The sequence below is a fragment of the Seriola aureovittata genome, chromosome 13 (assembly GCF_021018895.1).
Source record: "Seriola aureovittata isolate HTS-2021-v1 ecotype China chromosome 13, ASM2101889v1, whole genome shotgun sequence".
NCBI classification, from domain to species: Eukaryota; Metazoa; Chordata; class Actinopteri; order Carangiformes; family Carangidae; genus Seriola; species Seriola aureovittata.
Window position 1 is genome coordinate 22,557,435 of NC_079376.1, and position 25,697 is coordinate 22,583,131.

General features: G+C 39.8%; 1 protein-coding gene across 1 annotated transcript in view; it reads left to right on the forward strand.

The window, feature by feature from the left end:
- Positions 1–730: 730 nt before the first annotated feature.
- Positions 731–25,697, forward strand: part of kif6 (kinesin family member 6) — a 56,175-nt gene continuing 31,208 nt past the window's right edge. The window contains exons 1-12 of the mRNA XM_056392688.1: positions 731–870; positions 2,731–2,840; positions 3,884–3,958; positions 8,102–8,249; positions 8,451–8,560; positions 10,352–10,481; positions 13,608–13,814; positions 14,621–14,764; positions 15,105–15,191; positions 19,855–19,958; positions 21,589–21,694; positions 23,989–24,142. Coding sequence (XP_056248663.1) covers positions 811–870; positions 2,731–2,840; positions 3,884–3,958; positions 8,102–8,249; positions 8,451–8,560; positions 10,352–10,481; positions 13,608–13,814; positions 14,621–14,764; positions 15,105–15,191; positions 19,855–19,958; positions 21,589–21,694; positions 23,989–24,142 — 1,435 coding nt within the window. The 5' untranslated portion in view covers positions 731–810. The remainder of the gene's footprint in view (positions 871–2,730; positions 2,841–3,883; positions 3,959–8,101; positions 8,250–8,450; positions 8,561–10,351; positions 10,482–13,607; positions 13,815–14,620; positions 14,765–15,104; positions 15,192–19,854; positions 19,959–21,588; positions 21,695–23,988; positions 24,143–25,697) is intronic.

The window sequence follows — 25,697 nt, forward strand, 5'->3', positions numbered from 1 at the left end:
CCCGCTCTTAACCCCACATCATACGCAAAACATACACACACAGTCTCTCATTTGTCACTTTAATACACTCTGCTTTCTCTAATCTTTCATTTCCAAAACACAGAATTTTAGCTTGTTGTGTATCAAAGCAGATGGTTAAATTCTATTTTTTCTACTTTCAGTTTTTTGTTTGTATTTAAACTTTTATATGTAATGTCTCTAGTACCTTTAGAGAAAGCAGTTACAAGATAACCACATCCCATTTAATTGTTTCAAATGACAATATTTTTCAAATACTGACTGCCAAACCTGGCGGGCGGTTGAACCTATTTGCATTATGAGTAACTGCCTTGGCCTAACGTGTGGGGAGTGCCTACAGTACTGAATACACCTCTGTCAATATAGCCTACCTGCTAAATGAGTCACTGAACCCTCTGTGACCTCTTGTCTTGAATATACAAAACACCTGCTTAGAGGAGAATAATAAACATCAGTAGAAAATAGAACAGCTATGAATCCCTGTTTTATATTTACTTCTGACAATGTGTTAGATGTTATTAAATGTTCCCACCAGGTTCTGACTCATACCATCAAACATTTGGGGGAAAAGGAGTAAGAGAAGATGTGGAGAGATTGTTTCACACCGAGGAATCATCCTCAAGATCATAGACGATCTTTGTCAATGGAGGTGACCTCCGTAACCTAGCAACCAGCTACAACAAACTACAAAGAGCACAGCGCTGAAAAAATCCAACACTAGCCAGCGAGCTAACAAGCTATGTGTATAAGCACAACCAAGCAAATTGAACAGTTTTCTTATTTTAGCACGAAATGGTGAAACAGACGATACAGATATTTGGTCGCATTAAACCCACTAAGAAAACTACAGCGGTGAGTGGCCAACTAAAACTCAACATTTGAACACAACACACATAATATTAAAATGAATGCTAGGTAGGATTTTTATTTAAGCTAGCAAATGCTGGCGTTACATCAACTAGGCCTCACCGAGTACGAAGCATGCTGGTTTATATTACTGTCACGTCAATTATCCCAGTTTATAGTCGACATTTTATCACCAAATAATAGGTTTGAACTCCTAAAAATAGACCTGTCTGGACATAAGACTTCTAAAGTTGTGAATATATTTTCTGCAACTATCATCATAAGTTTTTCACTAGACATTAAGGGTTGTCGTAGCAGGAAAAGCACAGGTATAACTAATAATAGTAATAATAGCTCCCTTAAATCATTCAAGTGAACAAGAATATACAGTACTAGGTACTTGGCACACCTGAATGAGATGCAGTCATAATTAATGTTTTCATGCTTGCTGCGACATGTCAAAATACCTCGTCTGAAGAAAGGGTCTGTATTGTCACTTACTCTATACACCAAGCAACATTAAAGCGAGATGACCATACTTGAATTATCTCTTGCAACATAAATAACAATGTAAACATTTTTGACATGAAGATGTAACAGTTAATATTTTGTACTGATGTTCAGTTAGATGTAACTTCTTATGTGCACAAAACAAGTTTTCATTGTTTCCCCAATAATTGTTTTTCTGGCTGAAAAGCTGTAAGAATAAGTTCAAGTAAAGAGCTTCCCAGTGACAACTACAGTATCATCTATTCAACTAATACAGTGTTTATTCGGTATCAGTATCACGGTCATTAAGGTCAACCATGTTGTGCCAGTATCAGATTTGTAATTGTGGTGTGGTAGCAACAAACAGTGGCAAAGTTAAGCAGCGATATCAACCAACCTACTAGTGGTTATTTTCTATTAAAGTACACACATGTGTGGACTTTTCCACCTGCCATCAGATAAGGGCTCTCTTTATTGGATACACATGTATAAAAAAAGTCAATTTTCATCAAAAACACCCCTGGCAAAGTACTTTCTTCTCCCTAAAGCCCAGCTTATTCTCTGAGCACAGCAGCTGATGGAAGGAATAATGAAATTACTTTGAGGGTTACTATTGCACTTTAGCTTTAGCTGACAGTATCGAGCAAAATGAAATGAGCTCAGCTACATGCTTGGGGCTTTTTGAGGTTCTGCACATGTCCATGTATAGACAACAGAGCAGTGGTGGTCAGGAGAAAATATTGCAGGCAGGGTGACAATGAAAAACAATCCAATAATTTAGGCCTTACTGTATCTTTTATTTCTGAAATCAGGGAACTTGTAATTGCATGTGTCCATTGAAAACATGTGGCAGAACATATGTCAAAGCTCAGGAGGAGGGATGTTTAGATTGACCCACCCAACCTCACTTAAAATGTCCTTCACTGCTAGAGCACAATCTATATTGGTTCAATGTTCCACAGTTTTTCTTGTCTCCCCTGAGGCATGGCTTTGGCTTTGGCAAGCGGAGGTGAATTTGCAGAGCTTGTCTACACTGTATGCCGATCATTATTGGTTGTTCAACTCTATTGCTTTCCACAGGATATATGCTTCATAAACTCAATTTTATCATTTCAGGGCTTGCAATACCCAAACCACAAGTGGCCAAAGTCATATTTTAGACCTAACATGAATTGTCTTTTTGTTTAAATTGCATTGCATATGTGGTACCACATACCATAACAACATACAAATCACAGAAAATGTAGTGGACTACATATTCCCCAAATATTCTGTTGTGGTAAATTAGCGCTCTGCCTTGTCCTGCTTTAGTACAGACTTGCCTATGGGCCTTGTTCCACTGTGGGCTGACTCTACTGTTGTCTCTGGCTCCCTCAGGTGTACTCTGTGGACAATGAGGAGAGGATAGGTGCTTCTCTGGAGTTTGTGGTTCCCAGAGACCTGGCTGATGGCTTTGTTAACAACAAGAGGGAGTGCTACAAGTTCAGGTAGTGTCTGAGAGCACTTTCCATTTGCTTCATTCCCCAAATCAGTCACTATAATTTAAAAATAATTTACCTATTTTTTTATATCTACAAAATAGTTCTACTTCAGTCTGTCATTGACACTTTAGAGTGCTGATTGAAGTGAAGGCTGTTATATCAGCCCTTCTCTCATTCCTGAGACAAATTTCTGATGTCTTTTGTCTTATAAAAGCACCAGCAGCCTTTTCACAGTTGAGCAGAAATATAGTGTCTTTATAATCTCAGTATAATTAGCCACAGTCTCAAGATAGTGCAGACCATCAAAGCAATGACCATCTCTAATGTTCAAATAAAATTGGGAAAAGCAGGAATCTTGAAGATGATGAATTCAGCTCTTGATTTCACGCTAATTCAAGCTAAAATCTGCAAGAGTGATGTAACTGTAAAAATAACCTGAATGAAGACAACATACACAGAGCAAGGTGTGATGCCCAGAAGAATTTAAGCTCTCAAGGGTGCATATATTCCCATGAATAATTCATCCACCAGTTCTGTCAGTGCAGAGCTAGAACATCTGTTTAACCCTGGTGGTGAAAGCTGCAGCCTTATATACCCTCTGGGCAGGGCCCATGCCACGCTTCCAAGCCCTAAATTCACAGTTACGGAGTCAGACAGCAGTGGACACTGAGAGCCTTTGAAAACCACAGAGTCTTATAATAGCCTGTGGAGGTTCCCTTGTGCCCTTATAGAAATAAAATTTCCACATTTAACAATCTTCCTGGGCGGATTCCTCTCACATCTCTCTCATCTTTCTGTGGGATAAAACATGATGGGTTGAGATGGCTTTAGAAAACAGAATTACTAAACTCCTCCGCATCCACTTGGGAAATTAGATAGACTGCTTTGTGCTTATTCAGTACTGCTTTGGGTAACTGTTGAGCCTTGGATGTTTGAGATAAACTGTATGTTATGGTAGTAAATTAAGTAATAGATATATGTTCTGATCTGTTCTGTTCTTCCAAATGTGTCATGGTGATACTGTCTTTCTATTTTTCGCTTTTGTCCAGGTTCCAAAAAGTGTTTGATCAAGCAGTCAAACAAGATGAGATATTTGAAAACATTGTCAAGCCAGTGGCAGACAGGTAAAATCTTACAGACACTGAAATATTAGTAAATGTTTGCTTTAACACCAGGTAATTTTGAAAGTTTACATCATTCCTTTAAAAATCTTTGTCAGCCTTTAAAGCTACAACCTTTAGTTATCCCATTGACAAATCACACATGTCAAAAGTTATCACTGCCCACCTGTGCCCAGCAGTGCTTATCTCTCCGTGTTGTGGTCGGGCCACACAGGCTTTAGCAAGCCTTGTTGACAGGAAGTCAGTAAGGCTCAGCTTTCTTTAAGATGGAAATGGAGGGTGTCTGTGATTTTTGGCGTGCTTTACATACTTAAACCACTAAGTGGACTGAGCTGGCAGGCAAGCTGGCACACTGTGCCACCGTGAGTGTGAGAACATTTTCGAGCCACAACACAGAGCTACACTAGATATCGTAGCTGCTCACTCATTTTGAGCTAATTTGTCATGCACAAGGACCACATTCATTACAGTAGATTCACCTGCTGAAATATCTGGCCCTCAACATCAACAGTGCAAGTAATTTGTTAATTCCACTCAATGTAATGAAAATGAGTGGTACATTAGGGCCCATGATAGATTTTAAATCTTAAACATGTTTAAAATTTAGATGTGCTCTATATATCAGATGGATTTGATTTGTTAAGCACAGGCTCATAAGCATGTTTTCTCATTTATTATCGATATTATAGACTACACCACAGTCAATTTAGACAATATAGTCACATTTAAATTGATACAGTTAATATTTAATTGATGGTAAATGGCTGAGTATCATGACTGAAGGAACCAGATTTCCCTGTTGATATTTTTACAGTGGGACAGTGTGTGTTTACAGGTTAGATTTTAAGGATTCACCTGTTTTGAAAAAAACTACAAGAACAAAGATGATGACCAGACGTTTTAATATACAAATCCACTGGTGCAAAGTAGATATGTGGAAGCTTTACAATTGGATATCAGCAGAAATTGTGATGTCATGCATCCCTTCCAGTTTTTCGTCTGATTTAAAAAGAAATTGTCGTCAATATAGACACACAGTCATAAAATAGACACAACACAATATATTTTGCATTTACATTTAATTTCTTCATCTCCCTGTTAGCAGAATTGTGCCTCAGTGATGAAATTCAGTTCTTTTACCTCTAAGATACTTCTAAACAACGTTTAGCAGTTTGCAATGCATTTCAACAAACAAAACTCTTACTGTGTCTGACAGATATTTACCCCCTGTCTAGACTTAGCTTAGACTGATTCCAATGGAGAAAAAAGCCAACAAAAGAAGGAATTTACTTGGAATTTCCTCTGATTAAATGTTGGTTGTGTTGTAGATATGTGAACAAGGTTCTTCATCTCTTTCTCCTTGCCAAACACTGTCCTCCTGGCTCAGTCTGGCCCAACCATCTCCTCAGAATTACACCCCAGTCTTCTTACTCACAATAGGGGCTATTTGTGGAATCCCACAAGTGTTTTGCATTATCTTTGCTGTTAGGAGACATATAAACAACATGGTGAGACGTCTGGATCGGCTGACTAAGGACTTGAATATATTTGACCTGACTCACACGGGTTCATTGGCTTAGGTATTAGGTTGCCCTTCCCAGCCAACCTTTGAACAATTCCCCCTTTGTTGTGGCAGATGGTAAACATCAGGTTAAAAATTTTCAGTCACAACAAGACTATATCTTGCCATATCAATTTGAGCTTGATGTCTTTTCGTCTTTGATATGACTATAATGTCTGCAGCCTAGAGGACACTATTCATCTCATATAGCCATGACCAGTCTGTCTTTCAAATCAGATGTTTCTTACTCAACTGTCAGTTCCTATCCCCCATTGTAGGATGCCTGTTTTGACAAAGTTTTAACTTTTTAAATCTCACATCTTGTTACAGAAATCACAAACAGAATCAAATTTGGACTGACAGAATGTTTTTCCTAAGCCCCTTTAGTCGGGAAACATTTATTCAGGTTTAGTCAAGAGTCACTTTGAATTGCAGCAGTTTCGCTGTTACCACACAAAAACCCAGTTTCATACACACAGGCGCCTATCCTCTCAACTAGCAATAACTGTCAGGTTGTTGTTTTGGTTGGTACACTGTCATACTTGGCGCACTTCAAGTTTAGCCAAAAGCTCTAACTCGTTTACTTACACACTAGTCTCTGTCTCTGCTGTGGTGTAACCGAAACCAGTCATTTCAACCCCAACACAGTAGTTTAAAAACAAACCAGCATTAATAGCTGCAGGAGAGGAAGAGCCAACATAATGATGTTGGGCTGGCAAGGCAAACTCTCTATCTGCATTGTAATCCCATTTCACAAGGCTGTGAAACCTGCAGCCCAAGATCAAAGAAGAATGGAGCTGTTCAGTTTTACCCTTAACTGTGTTACCTCAAACGTTTGGACATACTGCTGCTCATGAAAAGAGCAGGAAGAACAAGCATCTTCTGTATGATGAGTTGCAAGTCTCCAGGGAAGCTGAGGTGTAAACAGCAACAAGCATTGGGAAACGCCCAAGCCTCAGTAGCAGGGCCCAGCCCGCATCATTAGCACAGGCATTAAACTAAACACTGAGCTTGTGTCTTCTCTCCCCGCTGCCAATCACTACCATGACTCATGCTAGATTAAATGGACACCCAATGGCTGACTAACCAACCACCATTTTCATGAGTGGACGTCGTGTTTTATATAAACTGACATGCAGTTTTTTCCTCTTGCCCTTCTCATGCAGGGTGTGGAATTGTACAGCTCACAGGGAGGGAAACCCACACACTGCTCAAATACTGGGTTGGCAATTGCATTAGAATAAGTGAGGCTTAACTTTCATTTATAGTTCATCTTGAAAAATATAGGATGAAGATATCCATTTCCTTGCATTTGGCAAGTCAGAGAGGAGTTTATCCTCACCTTTTATCCAAGCTCGTGTGTCAGAGGGCCCCTATGTCATTTCACTATTTCTGCTGGTTTATTTCCAAGACTATAGAGCAAAAGTTTTTTTTAATGTCAATTTTCTCTACTTCTTAGGAGTACCATCATCTTGGATGTTAAGGTCATTCATACAGAACTAGATACCATTGGTTTCCATTGCTCTGTGCACGTGCAGAAAGGCAGCTCAGCGCCAAACCAAAATTTACCGTGCCCTGCCTAGTTGAGTGGGTTTGGGCCCTTTCCTTCACTCATACTCCGAGACATTTCTCCCTCACCAGCAGATGTCTGTCGCCATTGCAGCTCTCCACTCACTGCCACCTTTCCTGTGGGTTTAAAGTGTCAGATTCAATTCACTCACATGTTTGGTGTCTGCTTAGGGAGACACTTGACAGTCCCTTTCACTTTTGCAAATTAAGATGGTGATGTCATAGGAGGCAGAAGCAACAATATGGTTATATTTACGGACATAAAGCATTCTGGGTTTTGCAAGTCATAACATATTAATGTCATTGAGACTGTATTTTAGCTTTAGCTTTGCACTGTTGACAATCAATTATCTGTAGACCCATTGCTTGGTTGCATATGTTTAGCATTCTTTAAAAAGCAGCAGTGATCATAAACTGTTTATCATATTCACTCTCATTTGTTGTTATGTTCTCATTGACCTTACAGTAACATAACCAACCCTTCATGACCAAAGCGCTGTTCCAAGGACATCTACTGTTCTTGTAAAATTTGAATGGGTTTGTTCCCATGGTCAACTGGCCAGTGAGAACAACTTGGATGTGGAAGAAGATTAGTCATTGCAACTAAACTATATATTGAAACTGCTTCTTAGCAAATATGAAAAATAGATAATATACAAACAAAACCCTTATGATTTTGCATAAGTGTCCAAAAGGAGCTTGTGGAAAGCAAGTACACAACAGGAAAACGAGTGATCACAAAACAGGTCATGGGATGAGCTTGACAACATAAATAGGTATTTGAAGTTGATAGGTGCATTGACTGTTAAGATTATAGTAGATACTTTACATAAGCACATATTCCCAACGGTCAACCACTGATCTCAGGCAGGTCCTAAACGTAGACCTTTGTGGTTGTTAAAATATGTCTGCCTTTACGAGAGAGATCATAACATTCGATTATTTGCCTAAACCATAAAGATAAAGTGATAAGGGGGTTTTCTCAGTGTCTTTCCTGTATGTGTGTGTCTGTGCAGTGTATTGGCTGGCTTTAATGGTACCATATTTGCCTATGGCCAGACGGGAAGTGGGAAGACCTTTACCATCACCGGAGGGGCCGAGCATTACAGTGATAGAGGCATTATTCCCCGCACCCTGTCCTACCTGTACGAATGCTTCAGCCAGGTCAGCACAGTGTGATTTGCCTTTTTTTTTCAATTGATTGAAGGTTTCAGTTTAACTGGTAAATACTGACCAAACAAGCAAAGTGAAAATTAGTATCTTTCTCTCTACTGTTAATTATTTTCCTGTGCTGCATAGCATCTAAATGTAAACATTGTTTATGTGTCCGGGCCGATTTTACATACTACATTTTTCGCTTCACAGGACAGCACTATGCTTTACACCACACACATCTCCTACCTGGAGATCTACAATGAGATGGGATATGACCTTCTGGATTCCCGACATGAAGCCTCTCGACTGGAAGACCTACCGTCAGTGGCCTTTTCTTTGCTTTTGCTACAGGAAAGATACTATAATTACTCAATGAAATGTCAACAATTAGAGCCATAAAGTGTAGTGTATATTTCACTTTTCATAATTGCACTCATGTCTAATTTTAAAGTTGGAAAGACCAATCACCACTGGATCCATTATTCTCCTAAACACTCGTGGGTTTAGCTGAGCCTTATTCCCCTACAGCCATTTATCAGCCTGGCCTGGAGTCACTGTGTGGTGAAATGTGGAGACTCTAGTATTTACCACCACACAACGAACTGCCAACTGACATAATGAGACTGTGGGACAGCATTGGATGTGGTCAACCTGGTGGCAGACTCTGCCACTGGAGTGGAGAGCAAGAGGGTCATGTGGAGAAATAGTTTTTCAAAGATGTTTGCTGCTGCAGCTGGTCCGAGGGAAATTATTTTTTATATGTATCCCCCTCTTTTTTCACTCATATCTTGTTCTTTGATGCTTCCCTCTCTGCCTTTCCCATGTCTTGGTGACTGTGTCTCTGTCTCACTGTTTCTTCCTGCTTTATTTTCTGTTAGTTTTTTCTTAATTTGTGTCCATCTTCTGTGTAATTATACATTCTATCTGTCTGGAGGTTTGTCTGTCTGTTATCCTATGTACCGGTATTTATTTTTTTATTTATTGCCTCTTTTTTGTCATAGTCAACACTGATTCATCTCGAAGTAGACTTTGGACTTCCAGGCAGGACATCATCGTGGTACATCATTTTAGTGTTTGGTGCTGTATTTTCTTGTACCAGTTCCATTCAAGTTTTTTTCTCTCTTTTTGCAGAGGATCCAGCTCAAGGTTTAGATACCCACAAATCACAGTCTTCTGTAAATAGACAGTGCCCGTCGTTAACCATGCTGTGGCTACACTTGCTGATTCAAGGACAAGCTGTGGCACTGACAAATTTCTCTCTTTGACTGTTGGGCTGCTTCTCTCTTTCACTGCATACAGTACCTTTTTCTCTTCTTTCTGACATTCTCTTCTTATTTTTTTTTTCTTGTTTTATCTCTTCTTGTCTCCATCTGTGCGTTATTTCCATCATGCGTTCAGAATTCCAGCCTCTAAATTATCTTCTAATTAATTTAAGATCTATATAATTTTTCATTTGTGTAAAAATACAATAATTAAATCCTATTTAGGGTTGATGGGGCTGTTTAGGAAAATAACCCTGCCAGGACACAGCCTTTAATCACATTAAGATTAATACTGCTTTATCACACTACCTCAATTACCTACACATGTTGACACAATTATCTACATGTGTTCTCCAGTCATTTCTCCGTCTTTGATTTGACATCTCAATCCGGTAGCCATACTGTCATAGCCCTGGTGGCGTGATGGAAATTATGTGGTAAGATCATAAGGAGTCGTTTCAGACCCATCTGTTCAAGCACACTGTTTCAGAGTGCCTTGGTAAAGACCAATCACCTGTTTGTTTTTAAAAGCAAGTCCTGTCTGTTATCAAGTTATGAACCCCCGGACAGATAAAGCACATGTGTCAAACTGGGTCGCAGCCCACACTGACTTGCAGATGTGGTTTGTTTGGATTTAGAGCTGAGCAGGGCCAAGGCAATGGGAGGAAAATAGATGACATAGCTGACATAATTAGTTTTTCGTAATTGCGTCAGTGTTGGATTACTTGGGTTTTGACTGGGTTTACCCTGCTTTGTCATTTTTTTATTAATAATCTCAAGTTTATTTCAAATAAATTTATTATGCTGGAATTCCCTCTCACTAAGTTTTTTTTTTTTTTTTTCTCCCAGACGAGTAACAATCATGGAGGATCCAGACCAGAATATCCATCTCAAGAACCTGTCGCTGCAGCAGTCAGCAAATGAGGAAGAGGCTCTAAATCTACTCTTCCTGGGTGACACCAATCGGATGATTGCAGAGGTAAGAAAAAGGGGAAAAAGGGGTTCCATAGTGATTCTGCGCTACACAGCAGAAATGTAAAATATAACTTTCTCTATTTAAGTGACATACCATCAATGCAGTGTTCTTAGTAAGGATTGTAGACAGTATGTAAAAATACATAACCACATAACCACTCCCAAGGTAAGTGGCATAAAGGGTATTTTTTTGTCCATAAATGCAATATGCATTCTAAAAGCTACCTTAAGACCCTTCTAAAATATTATTTTGGTCCCCTGTGGTCCCTTTTACCATGTTTTTCCTAGTAAAACCAAGCATTCTCTCTGTAATTTCTGTTTATGCTGCAGTGTTTTTTTTTTTTCTACACTCAGACACGCGGACTCCCCACTCTGATGAGACATGTAGTGGGTCAGCTTTTGCTTTGCAACCTGAGGTTTGCAGCTCACTGATCTCACCTTGTTTACTCTTGTTGCTACTTTGTAAGCAAATAACAGACAGTAAAAGTGAACTGAATAATCAGGTTTCAGTCAAAGATTTGTTTTTCATTTCTGACAAGTATTTCAATGTCAGTTTTTGATGTGGCTGAGATTCCTCTATGAAACAAACCAATGAAAAAGAAATAGTTATGGGATCTAAGATGGAACCTCTGCGGAACAAGATAATGGGTTTGATGCCTAATACTGTATAATGTATCTTCATTTTTAGTGTGTGAGAAAATGCATCTGCCAAGTTATACACCTATTCCACTGAACATGGCTCATTACCTAAACAATATTGCATTTGTTTTGTTTTACCTCGAGGACACACTCCCAGTGTCCACTGCTGTAAAATCTGTGGGAATATGTCAGTGGAAACACATTCCTGGATGTTACATTTGTCCTAATCAAGTGGTCAAGGCATTGCACAGTTCAACAGGGAGCACCCAGCATAGTCCACCCACACAGACTTTTGTGAACTCTCTGGGACTTTTTCACAACAACATTTCTCTTGAGCCTTAATCAAACAAAGAACCTTCATGGTCAGTTTAGCACTGCCAGAATCATCCCAGAAGCCCTTGCTCCTCGTAGGCCTCCAATAGAGTTAACAGTAATGCTTTCTTTCTTCTCTTGCTCGCAGCCATGTGGATAAAAGATGACACGTCCATTCATGCAACACTCAGTAGACCATGAGCTCACTCACTTTGAGACCTGGCAATCCCCTCTACACTTTTATTGGACAGGAAATAAAATACACCTTCTCAACTCCTCACCCTTACTTCAACCTCATCGGGAAACTTTTCCTCTCATCTGTCTTTTTTTCTCTGCATCCTTGTTTCTTTTCAACACATGTGGGGATGCACAGACTGAACCTCTCCCCCTTCCTCCACATCCTAACTGCCTCTTGAACTTATGGCAGGTGATCCAGATTTGTTTCAAGGTTTGTAGCACCACATTGCCCCTTTACGTTGACCCACTTCAGCACTGTGAAGGGTCAGCCATGTGCATATGGTCAGTTATATGCACATACTTACTGAAGCTCTGCTGCTGCTCAGTCTTGATAAATGCTGTGATAAACAGGACACAATAGCACATAAGAGCCTATTCATTCAGTCATTCCTTATCTATGGGAACCTGCCAGTGTATGTAAAAACTTTTAACTGTCATCGATGAGTGCTGGTTTTGATTTCCGCTCCAGTGCTTGCATTAGCAATAACTTAGAAGCTGTGTGACTTTAATTTCTTGGTGCATGTATTAGAATAGAAGCACTTTCCTCCAAGCAATAAAATGTTATTATTTTTAATGCATTAGCAGCTAATACTCTGACTGTATATATAGTATCTCACACTGCTGCTTTAAGTATATACAAACTACATTTTACTTCTGAAAGTATTTTGAGGTAAGATCAACAAAAATATGCGCATATCACATTCTGACATATAGTACAATTCAGGATTTTTAAATGTTAAAACACACTTAAGATTTTGTTATTATATATAATTAATGTTAAAGCATCAAAATATGATAATGCACTTGTCTTATGGTGACAGTTTTCTTTGCTGCACGCAGGAAATGCATCGTACATAATTAGAGCTGTGAAAAACACACTCACTTTTTCAGTGACTGGGAGTAAAATAACAGCACAATACAAGCTATTTATCTAGTTTATACCATTATTTCATAGTAGTACTTAGTGTGAAACTAAAACTATTTCTATAACATGGAAACTCTATTCCTAACCTGGAGCCTTTGATGCAGTCCTATTAGGTATGTTATCCCTTTCCATCTAAGGGCTGCTTCATATTACTTTTAGGAACACCCTGTGGAGCAGACATGGACGTGTGCAGAGTGAAGGGAATTTGGATTGAGGAAAGAGATGACAGCAATAGGTTAAGATAGTGAAAGATCTGTCATGAGCTGTCATGACCCCAACAGGCTGGTGTTGGCATATGAACGCCAACAACAAGTCAGGGTCAGAGCACCTTTTTAGAATGAATGACCTGGAATGTCTATGATGATGTTTTTTTATAGCAGAGAGAAAAAGTGAATCATGTCTGTGATCAGTGACAAGAGTCTCAGCCTTGACCAGAAGCTAATCCAAGTTAAGATGAACTCTATCATCAGGATAATTGTTATTTACAACCACCATCATGTTTTCAAGCTATGGCACAAACATAAGAAAACAAAAAGAAGTCCTTGATCAGCACTTTTTCAGTGAATGTCCGTTTCCTCTGTTTATTCTCTCAACGACTTCCCAATGAGTAACCATCCGCCTCTAGTTAATAAAGCTTGTTTATGCAGAGTGACTCATAGTCTAATTCTGTCTCTTTCGGTCTCAACCTGACTTCTGCTGTTCCAGTGACCATCTGAAAATCAACCTCAGCTTTTGTAAAGCACCACCATGTGTTTACTGCTCATCAGTTACACATGGTGTGACTTTGATCTTCAAACCATCGGGAGCAAAAAAAATAAGATTCAAAGGAAACATGTTTTTTTGTTTTTTGAATATGGGAATACCGCAGATGGAGAATAAAATTCCCCTTTTTTTGTGTCCACCATGTGTACCAATTTTAGAGGATTCAGGATACTCTCACACAAACCTAACTGCATCCCATCAATATTATGGTATTTTCTCTCACTACTCTACTCTCTTTCTTTATTTCATCTCCAGACTCCCATGAACCAGGCATCCACACGTTCACACTGTATTTTCACTGTGCACTTGTGCAGACGTGAGCCGGGCTCAGCCACCTTGCGGCGCTCCAAGCTCCATCTGGTGGACCTGGCTGGGTCGGATAGAGTAAGCAAGACTGGCCTGAATGGGCAGCTGCTCACTGAAGCCAAGTACATCAACCTCTCCCTTCACTACTTGGAGCAGGTAACCACTGTCGAAACCTTTTTCTCTGTTTCAAATAATCCATGCTATGAAGAATTTAATATGGGGAATATATTTGATGTAAACAATGAAATATATATCGGCATATGATATCTTTTATTTGATGTGTTTGCTTCATTTTCTGCAAATGGTTTGACATACCAATTTTAATGCATATCCTGCTGATTCATGCTCCTTTATAGCTTCAACCTACTATGTGTTAAAGGTCCCATATTGTATAAAGTGAGATCTATGTCTTTTTTTGATTATAAAGCAGGTCTAGGTTCTATATTAATACTGTGAAAGTATCAAAGCCTCAGTCCACAGAAAAATGCACACAGCCTGTATTCAGAAACTGAGCCTTAAAACCAGCCGTCAGGACTTCTGGAACTTTGTGATGTCACAATGAAGCAGTCACCGCCCTCCGCCATGCCCCAAGTCCCGCCCACTTGGACCCACCGTCCAACCAGGGTTTGGTTTGTGGAGTGTTTACCTGAAATCTGCTATATTTTTATTCACTCAGAAAACAGTCAGCCAATTACAAGAGAGGCTCTTCTTCTTAAAACCACAAATATATCTTTTTGTGGATATCAAAACTTCAAATAAAACACCAGAAAAGTGTAAAATATGAGACCTTTAATCATAATTCAATTAATGTTAGATATTTGACTTTTATTAATGGTTATCCTGCCACTTGTGTATGAGTTGTAATGATGCTGTCTTTCAGACATTACTGTATGGCATTTCATTTGCCCCTCCAATTTTGTCTTCATTTACATGTCAGCCCTTTCAATTCTTCACTTCCTCAGGTGATCATTGCTTTGTCAGAGAAGAACCGTTCCCATATTCCCTACAGAAACTCCATGTTAACATCTGTGCTGAGGGACAGCCTTGGGGGCAACTGCATGACCACCATGATCGCCACTATGGCAGTTGACAAGAGGAACCTTGATGTGAGGATGGTCACACCAGTACCATGTTCAGACACAGCATTCTGTTAGATTGTCACATAGTGAGCAGAAGTAGGCATTTGGAGTGAAATCATGTTACATACAATACTTAATTATAGTGCTGTACTTTGTATTTTGCTCCATAAAAATGAATGAAAAGCTGTGCACTATAAAGTAAATATAGATTAAATATAGCATTTTCTCATCTATTTTTAGTCCTTGCATGTATACACTTGAGCAAATATATCAAATGAGTACTTAATTAAGAAGGAGTAATAAGGAGTAATAGTTGTCCCTCAGAGAGAAAAGTATTGAGACATTTTTAAAAACTTTTTTTCTTCAGGAGTCCATCTCTACATGCCGCTTTGCTCAGCGTGTGGCTCTCATTAAGAACGAGGCGATATTGAATGAAGAACTGGATCCTAACCTGGTGAGACAGCCAGACACAGCACTTCAGCAGTCACTACAAATACCGTAGTTTAGCCACACAATCACACCACAGAAGCAGGACTTTATGTGCTGTTTCATTATGACCAGACCCTCCTCATAGCTTCCAGACCTTAAATTGATCAGCGGTTGAAATGCAGTGAGAATCCAGCTTCTAAATTTAACGAAGTGTAACCCATCATGTGTTTAAGTGTCCTCTTTAGGGTTCCCCAACAAAATGAGTTTTTCCAGTGTCACACAGTCAATCTGAAAGAAACAGTTTTCCTCGCTCAACACGTGGACGTCTGTCCATCTTCTATTTAGACTGCTCACAAGTCTTGTTTGTATTCGGATATTTTATCCCAATATCTCTCAGCCTCTTGAGAAAGCATCCAGCTGGAGACAGGTGTGTAGTTTATATACAGTATTCATATTCACATTCATGCAAGGAAGTACAAACTGCACCCATGCAGCCACATAGAGCGATTCCTGGCCAGATGTTGTGAGTGTTTACTTTCAGTATTTTTATTTAGTATCTATATACTATGATTACATATTTATTTTAGTAAGTTGTAGAAGAGGCCAGAGTAGGAGATGCAGAGCAGAGAACGTTTTGGTGAGAATAACTCCTTGGGCTGTTGCAACATATGTAGTTACTGAGGGCACTCATATGCAGTACCACAGACCTTACACGTGCTTCCATATCTGCCTTTTATTACATGTTATACATAGTGAGTAATAGGAAATCACTGTCTGAGCAGTTTAGTCAGGTTAACCCTTGACAATGACTCCCCTCCTTCACTTTCTCCCTTTACAATCCTTGTCACACCTTCCCCCATTGTAGTTTGCCAGAAAGCAGACCTGGTAGGTGTTGGAAAGACCCTTTGGGGAATATACAGTAGTAAGTCATCACAGCTATATCCGCTTCCTCCCTCCCACTGAGATCTGCATCAGGATCAACTGCTACTGTATTACTGCTACTGAGACTTGGCTGGCCACTTGCAAACCCTACAGAGGTATTTTTAAGAGAGTCTGCGGCCGGCCCAGTAATTGTGACAGTGTCTGGCGGCTCCCAATTGGGTCCGGCACAGTTACAGCTCCAGGAAAACCCAAACTTCTTGGGCAAACTTCTTGTCTCTGTTTATGGCTTTTTAGTGTGTTTCTCATTTTGTTCGTTGCTCCCGTCTCTCTGTCTCTCCCTCTATATCTCTCCCTGGTTTACTGAGAAAAAAGCAAAGCCAGCAGTGCAGTTGGCACATTAGTATGATGTCATTTTTTTGTGGTTTGGGGTGACACTTAGACTTCTTTGGCCTTCCCCATCTGAAGGCACACAGCCTTTTGGACTCGCTGGCTGCGGTAATTGATTTGAAACCTGGAGTTTGCTTTTCACAATCTTCCAGTCAGTGTTTGCTACATCATTCAGACCACACACTGCCTTAATGGTCCTATACTGTAGCCTACAGGCTACAAAATGCAATTCTTCAAAGCCTGAACAGCAGGAAACCAGCCAGACCAGGCAAAACATTTAACAAGGCTCTTGTGGACAGGGAAAGAATGAGGTGCTGAAAGTGACCTGTGATCATAATGAAGTCAGCCGCAGTGACCACACCATATAAGGTTCGCTCGCTCTCTTAGCCCCTCTAGGATCACTAAGATCAATCTTAATCCTCCCTTTAGACCAGGCCGATCCTGACCTGCAGTTGCCAGAGGAGACTGTCAATAGTAACTGTATCTTCCAAGACACAGTAGCTTTTATTTAAAGTGTGTCAACTTGAGCATTTTTTTGCAGGAGTGCTTGGTTTGAGGTCAGCCGAACTGCCATCAAACTTCTCTCTGTAATTCTTAAAGGGTCAAATAAGTTGATCTGAGGGTGTTGTTATGCAGTTAAGCGGAGGCTAATAGGAGGCTGAGTGACCCTTCTGAACCTGGTCCCTCCCTACACTTAAAGATACACACAACATGTTGCTTAAGAAGACAGGTCTGATTAGCGCATAGCTGTGAGTCAGTCTGCGACCTGCTTTAAGCCCACCAGAGAGACATGTTCGGCAAGCGGGTGTAAACATTCCTATGGGTGGTTGCACTCCCTCGGTCCTTCATATGCCTCATCTAAGTGGCTGCCATTTGTTAAGACAGAGGGGAGTTTGTAAGTGTAGTGGAGCAGTGCAGTGCAGAACAGTGTTCTTTGCTTTCTTCTACAATGAGTAAATGTTGCCATGCATGGAACACAGGCGATGTGTTAAGGTGTAGTGGGACACTATGCTTCCTGTTCTTTCATAAAAAGAGGTCACATAATAACAGGCCGTTCGTCAGAATACATGCACATTTGAGGTGTAATCTGTGGTTATACTGCGGTGCTTACAGTTTACTGTGGGTGGTTTTCAGCACAGAATGGATGGTATGCTTTCAAGAAAAAGAGAGATAATTTAAAGGAAAGACTGTACGAGTTAGTTTAATGTTTCAAAGTTAATTATGTAACATGTTTATAGTAAACACAGACAGACGCGCAGTGCTGCTTTTCCATCACCATAGCAATCTGCATGTTGCACTGACATGGGTTTCCATGTGATGTGCTGACATCATCAGTCACATGTCCTGAGTCAGTTTTTATTCAGAGTGTGTGCAAGTCTGTTGTGGTGCTGTGGTACCAGTCTGGGCTTGGCGCTCTGAAATAGACTGCACCATTCTGCTGACCAACAACTGGTGGTCAGCTTTTGAGGATGCAGCTGGGAGAGTTACATCAGACCACGGGTTCCAAAAAGGAGATACAGGGAGTGGCTCTGGTGAGGGATGGTCAGCTATGATATTCAATGTTAGAAAATATGATATGGGGTGGATTAGGGGTGAAATTTTAGTTAAGTTAAGTGGCACCAACCCAAAACCACTCTGCAGGTCTGTTTCTTCTCAAGAGCATCTCGACTTGACAGTGCCTGACTGTCTGACTGGTTTTGTCTTTCCATTTGTCTGCTAGAAGTGGCAGTGCTTTCCGAACTTAGATCACTTCGTCTGACCTTTGACTTTGATTTAGTTTTCACTGACCTTTGTCTCCCTAGCAACTTTGTGTCAGACTGTGACCCTATGTGTGTGTCACTCTAGCACACAGTCACCATTTTCTGTTGTATTTGCTCTTTCCCCCTGAGATGGTTCTAGTCTTTCAGTCTGCTCTAGTATTTTGCAATGTGGTCAAATTCAGTGGCTATAGTTAAGTGCGATTTATACTGAAGAAAGAAGTGGATCATGTGAGAAAAAAGAACAATTGCCACTTGTTTTTTTAGGCGGTTTAGTGTGGTGTGTGGTAGTGTTTTGTGGTACGATTTGTGCAGATTTTTTATTACAACTGGTCTGGCTTCTTCTCAATAACCACACAATCCATTGATTTTGGTGTTGGCTTGTTTCCCCTACCATTAACATGTAATTGCACATCTCTATTTAGATGAAATGTATTCCTTTCTTGGACCAGTTCCCTTTTTTATAGGGATGTGGCAAATGAGTAAATGCCCAGTTAATATCTCGTACAACTACCTGCAGAGAAGTCAAGCTGAAGCTTTTAATTAGGCTAATCAGTCTGTAGGGGTTGTTCAATTATGGCACACTACTACTAACTGCTTAACATCAAAATAAGGTTGCATGTCAACTGGGCTGACCTCTAACCTCTTGCTCCAGGTGTAGCATTTAATCCCACTTAACAGGCCTGTTGCACGAACAACAAAGAATTAAATATTAAATGCACTGTTAGTGAAGCAGAAAACAAAGGGTTTGTTTGGTGTTTAACACGAATAGTATGATTACCATCAGCAAGTTATGCATTGAATTAATCAATTCATCAGTCTCTGATGGCTCTGTCTGATAAGAGCTATTATTGTCAGAATCCATTCTTTATGGCTGTCCTGCATACATGTGATGGCACTAAATTTATTAGGGGCTAGGTAGCCAGACCTCTGTAGGTATGGATTATTGTCGTTGATTATTATATAGGTTATATGTAATCATGGCCAAGAATGGACACACTTGTTTTTGGTGGATTCTGCTTTCATGCATCAAATAGCTTCTTGTCATATATTCTCTTTTATCAAAATGGCGCTCTAGAGCTTGCCTGTGTTCACCAGGTGCAGGATGCAATATCTGAGCACACAAAAAAATGTATTGCTGTCAGTATTCAGTGGAATGATGCTTTAGGCTGTTTATAAAAACAGCTTCTCCTGATCAGGATTTTTGACGTAAGATGCTCTTGCTGTTACTGTTGTTACTTGCAGCAAAGATGTTTGTCTAAGTACTGAAGAATCTGTGTCTGGGCTTGGTGAGATACAGTAACTAGACCCGTACAGTGGTTACAAACAGCAACCAGCCTGTTGGCTCCCTTAACCTAACATGTGTGGAGAGACAGCATCAAAAGGTTTTATGTGTCCTTTTTTTTTGCCAGTGTAGCTGTTTAAAACTATTTTATGTTTTGCTTCCTGCATTTTCTCATTGGAGCTTCCAGCTGCCTGGAATCACTTAAGTTTGCCCTCAGCAAGATAAGCCACAAGATCATTTTCAGAAGGACTGTCCTATTCATCAACAGGTGCAATATAGTGTCTATCTGCATGTGCATGTGTGTGACTGTGTGTCTTTGTTTTGTATGTGTGCATTTTTATATTATGTGTAAGTGCAATACTTTTTGTGTATTTCAGCTAATATCACGTCTGAAAAGGGAGATCGCGTCTCTGAAGGAAGAGCTGGCCATGGTGACAGGAGAGCAGAGAGAAGACCAGCTTACCGTGGAGGAGATTCAGAGGTACGTCATCTCCTTTTCCCTCATCCTTCATCCCTCATAGACCATTATATGGTCTATGATGTTATCTCCAGATTTACAGATGAAAGATAAGGGGCGGTAACAAATTTGCTCAAAGTCTTGAATTAAATCAGAATGTTCTAGAGGAACAGAGGAAGGTGGTATGTATGTGTGAGTATTTGTGTGTCATGATGTGACCTCAGAGGGCCAGTCATCTCAGGACAGTGCAGACGTGTATGGTGCTGCGTTGACCCCGTCTGCCTTCTAGGATGTTTAAAGCATGCCTCAGACCCAGGAAGAGCGCAGACAATCTTTTTTTGGACTCAGAGATTCTTGAGCAAATATATTTCATGATTTATAAGTATTTGGCTTTTGCCGAAAGTGCCTACATAACTTATGCTGTTGGCTATGCATTGATGCTGAGTCGAAGCCTGATTCACTGAGGCTTAACCAGATCTAAAGGAGTTTCCCAGGGCTGTGCTTCAGCCAGGACTGCTTTATTTCCGCTCTTATGCTCAAATGGCAGAGGGACCCTGTCAAGCAGGGCCAGAGTTCAGCCCAGAGGTTCCCCTGAGGACTTGGCACAGCCAGTGCTGATGTATTTACCGCGCCTTGGCCCCCTCAGTCCGCCTTTTTATTATTTCCTCTCTACCCGGGTGATTATCCTCGATTTCCCCTGTTTGTGGTCAAACTCACAGAGGGAACCTTTAATGATGTCTGTTGTGACCACATTCACTGGACATGCTGATTTTTTTGTTACTGTTTCCTCTCCAGTTTATGCCTTGACTCATCCCAATAACTGAATGATTGCACATATCCTGGTTTACTTGTTGCTGCATTTCCAAATGCACATATATCCTCAGGCATCCACATTACACCGAGTCTACTCTGCTGCTCTCAGTGCTGTATCAATCCATTTCCATACAAGTCAATTCAAGTGTTTTTCTAAATACTGTATTTGTTTGCTAGATTTGCTACATAACATGTTGCTTCAAACCATGGAAAAACTATTTGGAAACTAACAGATTCTGGCATTTGAAAGATGATATTTTTTCTCCTACAAAATATTATACATGGCATCGAAGGGCATTCTCCAGAATCCAACTTGTTTTACGGGCCTGAAAGGAGACCGCTACGTTTGTTTTAAGTCCTTTGTCATGTAAACCTAGCGTGTTTCTATGCTAGACACGTTACAGCGGAAAATAAAAACCGCACGTTGTTGTGCCTACATTGGATCCGTCTGGACAGTTGCCTCCTGGTCTTTTCCAGTGGCTGGTTCCAGAGCGAGAAGAACCAATGTTTGGACTATCATCTAGTGATAGTTTATCAACAGGCTGGCCCAGTGGAGCTGGAACACACATTTAAGTAAATAGTTTTCTTTGACCAGACCCACATTTTAAACATTAGAAGCACTCCTCAAATATAGATCTTAACTGTTTGAGTGCCTGTTGAGCCTGTGCTAAGTGTGATGGAGAAAGATTGTAACATGGAATGCGGAATTTGTTTAAGCTTTGTTAGGTTATGGCGCAGTGTGTGTGTGTGTGTGTGTGTGTGTGTGTGTGTGTGTGTGTGTGTGTGTGTGTGTGTGTGTGTGTGTGTGTGTGTGTGTTTGTCTCTGTGTCTGTGTGTTTAGGTTAGAAGAGCTGCTCAAGGCCTTTCTGGATGACCCTGATCCAGGTGTGACACTGTCACTGGGACCAGATATGAGAAAAATCCAGTACTGTTTCTCCCTGCTGAAGGTAATATTCAGTTGTCTCTTCATGTACAGTATTCAGACAAAATGTATAACTCTCTATCTGCATCTATTCTCTATCTTGGCATTATTCCAAAATATTTGTACTTTTATTCTACTTTCCATAATAAGACCCAGCATGCTAGTGTGACAGCAAGATATATTTTCAGTTCAGGGTGCTCTGCTAGCTAATTAAAAATATTCATTTATTTACTGTGAGAGTGCCTGACCAGAAGTTAATGAGCAAATTTTATAATAGAGGTGGCAAACCTAATCTCTTCCACACATTCCCCATCATCCATCAGCTCAGCTGTGACCAGATGACCAATCACTTCTTCTAAATAGCTCCCCCTACTGTCCTTTCCTGAGAGATGCTTTACTTTTGAATTAACTAAAGTGTTCTTTCTTTTTTTAATGTGGTTAACACAACTGAAGATGATTACTGTGTCATCAGACTGCAATGTAAAACTTACTTTTACAGAAAAAGCTGATGATTAACATGAGCTTACCCTCTGGCCTAAGCATAAAATCTGGAACTCTCATGCGTAACACTATTCATTGAAATTAATGAAAACATACTTTTGTCTAGACAAAATCTCAGAGATATTGCAATGTCTTATTCTGTAGCCTGCCTAGAAAATGAAAATATTTCAAGATCTAATGATGCTGTTTCATCCAGTGCCGTTGCTTTTCCCATGTCCTGAATTAAGTCTTGACATTTGGTGTTTTGCAGTTATTTACCGTCTAATTAGATGCAAGGTGTAATGTTGACATGTAACTGTTGATTTGTGTATTTAAACCAGATCCTCTGAAGAGTTTGCACAAGAGCTTGAAAAGTAAGCCTCAGCCTTGGTCAGAGTAAACAAACCGCCTGAGGATGTCCCCAAGGGGCTCTGGTACATGGGACAGTGATGAGCATTTTTCACTGTTTTCTTGTTTTCTGGTAATTTATTGACTAATGAGTAGATTTCTTTTACATGACAGATTAATCTAATGAAGGATTATAGTTAATTGTAGCCCAACATAAATAAAAGGCTGAACGTAAGATGAACTAATCCATTATGAATCAGTTAGTAGATAAGCTTTCATGTAACCAAATAGTAAACACTGTATACATTTTATTGAATGGCTAATTATTGGGATCTTGGTCAGCAAAGAATCGTTTGTGTTTGCATTTTTTATAATGGTGGTGTCTGGACATAATTTTGTTCTGGCTATGTGCCTAATCCACTGACAGTGTGTCATGGACACTGCCATGGAGAATTGTTTCTATTGCATGTTGTTTGCAGAATGTTGGGAGAAAACAATAATTCATACAGTTTTGTTTTTGGAGAAAGTCAGACTGGTTATAGTTTGTCAAACAGCAGCCGATGGCCCACTGCTGCTAAATGAGCGTAGGGAAAACATTGCAATGCTCACACTGTTCCTGGGCTTTGGTTTGGTTGGAGCTGGAGCAGCCACTAGAAGTAGTTCCAGATCCCACTTGAATGTCTGTTTATCTCTCCTTCAGTTTGTTATGATCCGCAAACTCTATCTCCTTTTCAGTTTACATTCCTCTGAGCATCACCCCAGTCACACTCCGGTGATTCTGTAGGAATTTGGATCTGGTTTAAATTTGATTTCCTTCTTTGTTCTCGGTGCAGGATAGCTCCTCCACGCTCAGCTCTCTGCTTGTCCTTGTTTCACGGTGATATTCAAATACCAGAGTGCATGCCTGCAGTCTTAATTTTTCAGCTCTGCCAGCTTCGATATGAAGTGTCACCTCAGTGATTTAGCTCCATATGTATGTTGTCACGCTGCAGTGATGACGTGAAATAGAAAAGCTATTTTCAAAGCTGGAGAATGTCAGCCCAAACTCCAGTATCTTCTTCAGTGCGCCTCCATATATGCCCGCAAAATGTCTGCTATATCTACTCCATGTGGAAAAAGCTCTACTGCTTTAACATGTTTTCCACCTGTCTTTAAAGCTGGAAAATCTTTGAAATTTTGGACTTATATTGCAGACAGGGAAAAGAGTGGAATTTAATTAATGTTTAGGGAATATCACAGAATTTAGAAGAGCATTACTTTTCAGGATGGTACGGCAATTTATTTTCCAGCTTCTTTACATTCATGACATTAGATGGTTGTTTATACTGTAGATGTTGTTCCAGCAAACAGCAAATCCACCTGTAGTAGAGAGCAGGCTGCTTTTGTCCTGTATAAGTTTATTGAACTGTGATTTTAGATCATTTAACTGTGTATGTAAGACTTTATACATGGTTTGATTAAATGCAACTTTCTTTAATGGTTTTTGTACAGATAATGATTCTGGACAAGCAAGGTGGTGGAAACAAATGTATTGCTGAGTCACCAGCAGCAACAGCGAGAGAAGAAGTAATTGAAGAGAGCCACCACATTGCATCAGAAGTGACCAAATTAAAGGAGATGCTGACTCAGCGTAATAATGAAATCAGTATCCTTTGACATGGCGCAGCCAACTTTGCTTAACTCTGATGACACACCACATGACTACGCTGAGTTTTGAGATGTTTAGTCTAGTGGTCAAATTGGACAGTATGTGAGATGTGAGATAATCTCTGTCTGCACGCTTTGCTGTACTGATTTATTAAATGATATACTTCTAGGTAATTCACATTACATTACATCACAATTTTTCCAAACCAAATATGTGTTTTTTCTACAGTTTTTAGATTCATAACTTGTCTAACGAATAGAATAAGTCTGTTATTGATGATCAGGTCGTCTAAATTTGCTGTTTTTGTTTGTCTAGCAGGATGAAAGAATTGACAGCCTTACATCATATCACTAACATTACATGCAACAACAGGGGACTATGTCATTTCCAGTCTAAATTAAGGAACAGCATACAATATATATGCACTGTCTCTGTACTGTAGTTACCATTACTTCAGTTATTCCAATTCTCTCAATAACTGTGAAAAAATAAGGTAATTTACAAAATAAATCTTTACAAAAATCTCATCCTACAATATCATAGAATTATAAGTGCTCATCTTTGCATGCACATCTAAAAAAAATGCTACAGGGTCCTTAGCCATTATGCGGGATACCAAATATTAGCAGTACAACATATACATAGCAGATACATAGAAAACACAGATAGGATTATAGTGCCGATACTGTTATGTCTTTTTTGATAAGGTGATTGGTCAAACATCCAAAGGTTGACGGAGATGGGTGCTTGTGTGAAAATGTTACTATGTGTTTTTTCTGCCTCCATTTGAAGCATTGATTTGTTATACCAGTTCAGTGTTTGTTTGAATATCCTATTGTCCAGTGTATAGTGAACGATACAATTTAAGATTGGGCGCACAAGTGGCTCAGACAAGGTCCTATCTATCACTGTAGCAGTACCTCAGGCTTGTTTGTGTAAATTTAAGAATGGACTAGACTAATGTCCCTGTCAGTGCACCAGAACCCCCAAAATGCCTGCACAGTGCAAGGTGGAACTGAATATATGTTAAAAGGTAAAGGTTAAAAGAAGCAGCTGACACTATGACCACTATGAAATACACTGCAGTCTACACCCTCCCCAGGTGAGCAGTGGAGTTAGCAAAGACAAGGAGTGCTGTGTATATGGAACTGGCATTCAAAACTGGGAAAAATCTTCAAGAATAAATCCAGTAAGATAGGCTTTGGCTTCAATTTACATTTGTGTCCGCATACAGGCTCACACGTTAATCACACTTTTATCCTAAAGTAAATCTGCCTGTGTTATTGCATGGTTGGATCACAGCGTTTTCCAAATATGAATTATAAAATGTAAGTAATCTTGTAATCAAAACCAACATGAAATCTTGTTTTAGTGTGTATGTTCAGATAGATCTCTATCTAAAGACAGTTCATCATAATTACTATTAATCATAATTATGTACATTTGAATATTATATTTCTAATGGATTTATGGGATTATTCTTCCCTCAAGTCCTCTTGCTGTGGCCTGTCATTAGATCACAGCACATTAGTCAGAAAATTGAGACGTCTCC